This window comes from Grammomys surdaster, unplaced genomic scaffold, assembly GCF_004785775.1.
Source record: "Grammomys surdaster isolate TR1022 unplaced genomic scaffold, NIH_TR_1.0 125739, whole genome shotgun sequence".
Classification (NCBI taxonomy): Eukaryota; Metazoa; Chordata; class Mammalia; order Rodentia; family Muridae; genus Grammomys; species Grammomys surdaster.
The window spans coordinates 712,632-721,121 of NW_021620571.1; the positions used below are offsets into that span (position 1 = coordinate 712,632).

The window sequence follows — 8,490 nt, forward strand, 5'->3', positions numbered from 1 at the left end:
GTGTGTGAATGAGTGTATGAGTGAGTGTGTGAGAATATGAGTGAGTGAGTGTGTGAGTGAGTGAGTGTGTGTGAGTGAGTGTGAGTGTGTGAGTGTTGAGTGTGTGAGTGAGTGTGTGAGAGTGTGAGTGTGTGAGTGAGTGTGTGAGTGTGTGAGTGAGTGTGGGAATGAGTGTGTGAGTGAGTGTATGAGAGTATGAGTGTGTGAATGAGTGTGTGAGTGAGTGTGTGTGAGTGAGTGTGTGTGTGAGTGTGTGTGAGTATGTGTGAGTGAGTGAGTGAGTGTGAGAGTGTGTGTGTGAGTGAGAGTGTGTGAGTGAGTGTGCGAGAGTGTGAGTGTGTGAGTGAGTGTGTGAGTGAGTGTGTGTGTGTGTGAGTGAGTGAGTGTGTGTGTGAGTGAGTATGTGTGAGTGAGTGAACCTTGTGCCTCTGTGTTCTGCCCTGCCCTGGCACACACCTAATCTCTACAGTTAACAGAGACTTTCAGTTGCCTGGAGTATGTATTGTTCTTTTCCACATCTTTGGGGGATGGAACCTTTGTGTGGAATTATTTATAAATTCCTAGAATGGTGACGTTTGAGGTGCTGACATGTATAGATAGAAAGTCTAGTTGTCTTGAATTCCTATTTGTGGTGTAATTTAAAGAAACTTCCTCCATTTTCCTCCTCCAGTCTAAAGCGCTTAGAGTCTGCACACCACTGACTGGCGTGAGCTATGTTCAGGAGAACAGCCCTTGTGTGACTCCCGTCTCCACAGCTGCACACAGCCTGAGCCGTCTTCACACCATGCTGGCCGGCCTCAGGAATGCACCCAGTGAGAAGCTGGAGCAGTTACTCAGGTTGGTTTAGTTTCGTCTGTCTTCTAACGTGATCACAGTAACATTTGATTGTATGAGCATTTTACACATCTCCACATTTATATTAAAATCCACAAGCTGGGCGGCGGTGGTGTAAGGCTTTAATCCCCGAACATGGGAGGCAGAGGCAGGTGGATCTCTGAATTCAAGGCCAGCCTGGTCTACAGAGTATTAGGACAGCCAGGGCTACACAGAGAAACCCTGTCTCCAAAACAAAACAAACAAAAAATTTCACACTTACATGAAAGTGGAAACCAGCCAGTACTTTGTTTCTGTCCCTCTTCTTCACTCGTGACCATAGACGTATGTACTTTTGACTCCATGCAAAACTACTGATAAAAGGAAGACCAGGAAAAACTGTATGTCAGTGTCTCCTGTAGCCCAAAACAACCTCAACCTTCTAAGTAGCCACTCATGACGCTGAACTCCTGATGTATGTACTCCTATGTCTGTCTCATGGTGGAGTCCAAAGCACATGGCCCACATATGTGCTGTGTTAGCTAGGTATTTGGGGGCATCGTTGTACGGTCAACATGGATAGCACACACAGGGTTGTTACCTTTAAATAGACCAGCCAGATAAGTTCACTTGCCTCCTGCAAAACGCTAATAGCTCTGCTCTGAAGTCTTGAGCAATTTCTCAGACTTGGGAAGAGGGGAGTCAGAGGTTCAGTGATCTATTGATAGCTCACCAGTAGCGGCCACACGTTGTGAGTGGTTTTTATAGCCAGCTGCTGCCTACAGTTTCCCACTGGTGGATCTGTGGACTGACTGCTTCGTGTGAACTGTGACATAGAGACTTCTTATTTACTCTTGCAGGAACTCGGTAAGCTAGAGGTGGCATTGCTGTAAGAGAGTGCGGTGATAGTGCAGGGGCTAAAGATAACCTCACTGTCTTATTTCTAACTGTTTTAAAAGTTTAAGGAATCAGAGTGCCTGTGGTGATGAGCAGATTGGTCTGGAACACGATTCTGAAGGGTGGCTCAGTTTGAAAAGACTTAGGGCGTTCAGTGGGTCAATCACTTAATTTCTGTGAGTTCTGAAAAAGCTCCTGATTTGGAAAGGACTTGCGTTAGCTCCTTTTCTCTCCCGAGTCTGACAGGAATATCGATGACTTTTCAAGAATGTAATTTTTGTTTGTTTTGAGACAAGGGCTTCTGTACTCAGGTTAGCCTCCAGCTACAGATACCATGGAGGATGCCCTTGACACCTCTGCGTCTCCTGCTTTCCCTCCACCCACCATGTGCTGGGGTCTCCTGCCTATACCACAGTCTTATGCCGTGTTGGTGGGACTCACGGCTTTATGCTGTCCAGGCTGAGATGCATCCCAGCTCAAGGTATACTTCTGTGTGTAGCTTTGGCAGGTTGATCTGGAAAAGCTGATTCCAAAGTTCTTAGACTTTATGGTTTGATGGTATAAATCCCCTACAATACCAGCTTTTTCTGGTGGTATATAATAAAGAAGACATTATCTATTATAAACCTTCATAATTTCTACCCATAGCTCACGAGGCTTACTGGAGTTCAAGGATGATCACCTTTCCTCTATATTTTCAGTCTTCTTTATTCGTAAACTTGATTGTGATTAACACTGAGCAGTCCATGTCTTCATGGCTTCTTCCTAAGTCATATTTTTCCCAATGGCCTTTATTTGCCTTGAATTTAGAAGCATTTTATTTTTGTTTTTCCAGTTAACTTGGTATTGAGCCATTGACAAGATGTTCTGGGAATGTGGGTGTATGCATAGTCCCGAGAACCCGTGTATAATCTGAGGGTAATCACTTTTTCATCTGCTTCCTCAGAGGGGGAAAAAAATAAGAAAACTGGTCTCTGGAATCTAATACTTAGATATGACTGAATTATATATTATATGGTAGTTACTTTCTCACATCAGTTTGGTTAGGTTAAAGCACCTAGTTTTGCTAAACACCAATCTGGATGTTGGTTTGAAGGAGTAATCATTTATTTACTTCTTTTGAAACAAGGTTTTGGCCAGGCATATGGCCTAAGAGCCGAGGCAGGAGGATCATAAGTTCAAGACTAGCCTGAGTTAAGGAGTGAGGCCATGTTATAAAGCATACAAAAACAGAAATGGAGTCTGTGTTGCTGAGGCTGGACTTGAACTCACCATGTAGCCCGGGTCAGCCTTAAACTCCTTATTCTCCTACCTCAGCCTCTGCAGTAGCTGAGAGAAGCATTTTATGTATATGCTATAAAAGCCTATATTGTATATGTATATGCTATAAAAGCCTATATTGTATATGTATATGCTATGAAAGCCTATATTGTATATGTATATGCTATAAAAGCCTATATTGTATATGTATATGCTATGAAAGCCTAGATCTTTTTATAATCTCTAGTCATGACAGCTTTAGCTATAGATATTATTAGTGTAATTGCATATTACCAGTAGATGCTAGCTTAACCAAACTGATGCAAGAAATTAAACCAACCTTTTTTATTTGGTAAACTTTAAGGTATATGTGTATGCTCATAAATAAAACTCTGGTACTATGTTACATAGTTATCTCTGGTTATGTCTCACAAGTATAAAGCTTATTTTCTTTATAATTTTTTTTAAAGATTTATTTATTTATTTTATGTATTCACCATTGCTCTCTTCAGACACACCAGAAGAGGGCATCAGATCCCATTAAAGATGGTTGTGAGCCACCATGTGGTTGCTGGGACTTGAACTCAGGACCTCTGGAAGAGCAGTCAGTGCTTTTAACCGCTGAGCCATCTCTCCAGCCCTTCTTTATAATTTTATGAACTGGCTAAAGTTTTGCAATGCATATATATTTGATCATGTATACTTAATTATATATACTTAATTAATTGTATATGATCAAGTTAACCAAACTAGTTTAAATATATAGTTGTTATAATTTGGTCATATATATGTATTGACTTTTTAACCTACCTGTGCAGATCTTGTCAGCTGACCTGGAATCTAAGGACCTGAAAGAATAGGGTGGACTACAGTCTGATGCTGTAGACAATCCTATTTCTGTTTCAATGTACATTATACATGAATGTAACAAAGAAAACAATAATCCAAGGAAGGTTTTTGGAGTTCAGAAAAATCATGTAAATAAATGCCAGGAAATACTAAATACTAAATATTAACAGAGTAGTCCTTTCCCAAAACTTTCTCAGGACAGAGCAATTTAAACACAATTTCCTGGTATGTACTACAAATTATATGTGGGAAAGCATGAAAACAAGGCAGGCCATATCCAGATGCAGCACACACTGACCAGATTGGGTTCTATAGCTCTGATATTCAACAAGAATAGGCATGTCATAGCTTAATGTAAATGTTTGTCACAGAAGGCATGAAATCATGTCCAAGAACAGTGCAGGGAACAAGGTGTAAGGTAAAAGGCCCTCTTTCCCCAGGTGCCTCTCTCACAGTTCCCCAAGGCACTGCTCATCATGGGTCATTCTCTTTACCAAGTTCTGACATATATGTATGTGATCGAATTAAAACAGTTGTTATAAAACCCTCATATATTGCTAATAAAAAAATCAATGAGAAAGATGGCGAGGGAGCTGGTTAAGCTGGTAAAGTGCTTGCTCTCTATAAGAACCTGATTTCCTACCCCACCCCCAGCTCCCATGTAAAAAGCAGTGTGCTAGAATAGGCCTGTACCCTCAGTGCTAGGGCGTGGCGGTAGATCCTGTGGCCTGCTGGCCAGCCATCCTGGCTTAATCAGCGATCACCAGTTTCCCATGGGAAACTCCATTTTAGCAACATGTACATCTGCTGAGGAATAACCTCTGTGGTTGATCCCTGATGTACACACACACACATACACATCAGCACACATTTGCACAGGGCCCCTCACATGTGTACCATAAATATTTGAACACATACAAATACTCCACACACAAAAGATTTAAAAGTCAATGAAATAAACCTCATGTGGGAGAATAAAAAAAATGCCAGCATTGGCTTATATGTACTTATGGTGTAGGTTCTGTACCCCTTCATTCTATTTTTTCCAGGAGTTCTTCCTGGAGGCTTTGCTGCCCACTAGACAGTCACCTGAGGGCAGTTTGGTTGGTGTTAATGACAGGATATAGAAAGTTGCTATCTGTTATAAAGGGGTTAGCCACAGCATCAAATGAGCCCCAGAGCAATACTGTAAGCACAGTGTAGTAAAGTATACAGCTCCACACAGGAAATACCTCTGACACTCCAAATAGTAGTACTGCCATCTTTGAAAAGGAAGTATGGGATTTCCTTTATTTGTAAAGTATATAGTATCTGTTCAAAGAATTTTATGTCAATGAAATTTATAGTTTTAGACATGTGTCTCTGAGACCAGCTGAAACACTTATATTTCATATTACTTTTTAGGTCATGTTCCCGTGACCCAACTCAGGCTATCGCTAACAGATTGAAAGAAATGTGTGAAATATATTGTCAGCATTTCCAGCCAGACGAGAATTTTAGTAATTGTGCTAAAGGTAAGGCCGACTATTGTCCAGACTGCTCCTGACTTTGACATCTGACTAATGGAGTCAGAAAGACAAGGAAAGATGTAGAACTGTAAGCTGAAGGCTACGGTGGAACTGTCCTTTATTTATTTATTTTTTCCTGTCAGTGATTTCTGGGCCCTTTTCAGAAACAGAAAGTTTAGTCTAACATCTTTATTATGTTGAACTTTTAGCACTTTTTTTTTTTTTTGGTTTTCTGAGACAGGGTTTCTCTGTGTATCCCTGGCTGTCCTGGAACTCACCCTGTAGACACACACACACACACACACACACAGAGAGAGAGAGAGAGAGAGAGAGAGAGAGAGAGAGAGAGAGAGAGAGAGAGAGAGAGAGAAAAGACCACGAACAAACAGAAAGAATTTCTCTTGAGGTGACCAGGGCTACCGTTAAACACATAGGTCCTTGAAGAACTTCCAACACCGAGCCATAGCAGCACAGAACTGTAGTATTCAAAATGGTAAAGCGTGTGCATTTAATGTGATACTGAGTTCTTCATATGCTGCTTTCATGTCAGTTTTAGGAAATATGAAGGACATGAATGATACTAGAGACAGGGAGCTCACATTTAACATCCCAGTGCCTGGGACCTGTGCTGGGACTAGTGATGAGCGTTCAAGACCAGCCTGGACCAGAGTGAGCCTCTGGCGAAAGGGAAAGGGGAAAAAAGGAGTATTGAGAAATTTTAGGGATAACTGAAACATCAACTATAGAAAGTATGGGTTTGGGCTGGAGAGATGTCTCGGCAGTTAAAAGAAATGGCTTTTCTTCCAGAAGACCCAGGGTCAATCCCTGGAGCCCACACATGCTCACAGCCATCTGTAAGTCCAGTCCCGGGGAATCTGATGTCTTTTTCTGGTCTCTTGGGCACCCATATACACACAGTGCATGGACATGCATGCAAGCAAACACCATATACATTTTAAAAGCAAAATTAATTAAAAAAAGAAAATATATATTTGGTTTTTAGACTTTATTTTGTGGATAGAGAAGTGAGCGATGAGACTATTCCATGATATTTACTTAATTTGTATTTAATTTTGTGCTTTTGTTTTCATTCCAACAGAAATTGCCAACAAACATTTTCGTTTTGCAGAAATGCTTTACTATAAAGTATTAGAATCTGTTATTGAGCAAGAACAAAAAAGATTGGGAGACATGGATTTATCTGTGAGTACAATAACTATGTATTAATCAACACAGTAAGACATAGCTTCATTCCTCCCCACTCACCAGCAAAGGGCCATTATAAAGAAAAAGCGTGTGCCTTTTGGAATTAGATTAGCACCTCAGGAAACGTGTGTGTGGAGCCCTCTGACCTTACCCTAACAACACAAGGTGGATGGGCTGGGATAAAGGAGTGATTCTCACAGCCGTGCGTTATAACCTGGATCTCAGAATAGGAGGACTCTGTAGATGTGCTCATTACTTCTCTATTGTTGTGATAAAATACAATGACCAAAGCAACTTACAGCAGAAAGAGTTCATTTGAGCTTAAAGTTGCAGGGGACTAGAGTCCATGTTGGCTGAATGAAGGCACAGTGACAGGAGCCGGAAGCTGAAGGCTCATCTCCTCAGCAGCCAGCACAAGGCAGAGAGCAAACTAGGAACGCTAAGAGGCTTTGAAACTGAAAGGCCCGCCCTGGTGACATATGTGGTTCTACAAAGCCATGTTTCCTAAATCTTCCCCACACAGCACCTAAAACAGTACTACAAGTAGGGACCACACGTTCAAACACCAGGTCTTATTCATACGTTCTTGTTCAAACCACCCCAGGAGTCAAGCATTAAAGTCCTCAGGTTTAACTTGGCTGAGTTGTTTAATAGCATGGAGATTTTATACAAGCCTAGTGGAAGGAAGACACTGAGTGTTGACTTGATAGGGCTTTAACATAAGTACTCAGTCGTCCTTTAGCTAAGATGATGATTCTTTTTATTTTCTAAGCAAGAAATATAAACAGCTAGGCATCTCGGCCTACCCCTTTAAATCCTACCTGCTTTGGTGGCTGAAGAAGGAGAATCACAATTTCAGGACCTTCCTGGGCTTTGTAACAAGTTTGAGGCCATCTTGTGAAACTTTTCGAGACCCTCTTTAAAACTAAAATAAGACAACGAAATACCTAAGAAGGGCTGGGGAAAAATTTCATCTCATTTGACTGCTTAGCAATTCAAGGTCTTGAGAAGTATCATTAAAAAAATTATTTTTCCAAAATGATGTTTAATAAACCAATAAAATGTCTTGTAAATGCTAATGTCTTACAATTGTACATAATGTTATGTGGCAGTTAAAATAGTCTCTTACAAAGATAAGCTAGAGAAAATTAGGAATGTTCTATTTGTGAAATTAGGCTAAGGTCATGAACCGTGATACTCAGTCACTTTGTCATATGTGAAAGTACCAGAGTGCACCTTACAGTCATCCACAGCTGTTTCACAGTCATCTAAAAAAGAACTCTTTATAGTTAAGAATGCTGACTGTGGTCCTGAGGAAATGACCCAGCAGTTAAAAGTACTGGCTGCTTCTGCAGAGGACCCAGGTTCAATTCCGAGCACTGTATGGTAGCTTATAACTCATAACTCCAGGTCCAGGATATCTGATGCCCTCTTTTGGCTCAGCAGGCACCATGGTACCAGAGAGTATTGCACAGAAAACATATAGGTAAAACACTCATACATGCAAAATAAATAATATTTTAAAAACAGTTCTAATTTTCAAAATGACATTTTAAAAGTTATATAATTGGCCAGTAATTAACTTGAATTTCTTGTAGCTGTTTATATTCAACTCTTTTTTCTTTTATTAAAATTTGAGACAAGGTCTTACAATGTAGTAGACATACGCCTTGTGCTTATTATAACCCACACTGGTCTTGAATGTCTAATCTTCCTGCCTCAGTCTTCCAAAGGCTGTGATTACAAGGGCAGATTACTATCACTGACTTATGTTTCCACTTTGGTTTGGTTTTGCTTTGCTTTTAGGTTTTATTTTATCTGTGTGTTTTGCCTATATGTTCATATATGTGCACCATGAGTGTGCCTTTCTGTATGTGTACCATGAGTGTGCCTTTCTGTATGTGCACAATGAGTGTGCCTTTCTGTATGTGCACCATGAGTGTGCCTTTCTGTATGT

General features: G+C 40.7%; 1 protein-coding gene across 5 annotated transcripts in view; it reads left to right on the top strand.

Moving 5' to 3' along the window:
* Window positions 1-8,490, top strand: part of Rbl2 (RB transcriptional corepressor like 2) — a 51,348-nt gene that overhangs the window by 20,651 nt on the left and 22,207 nt on the right. For all 5 annotated transcript variants that reach the window (XM_028788212.1, XM_028788213.1, XM_028788214.1 and 2 more), the window contains exons 9-11: window positions 671-837; window positions 5,224-5,333; window positions 6,427-6,530. In XM_028788212.1, coding sequence (XP_028644045.1) covers window positions 671-837; window positions 5,224-5,333; window positions 6,427-6,530 — 381 coding nt within the window. The remainder of the gene's footprint in view (window positions 1-670; window positions 838-5,223; window positions 5,334-6,426; window positions 6,531-8,490) is intronic.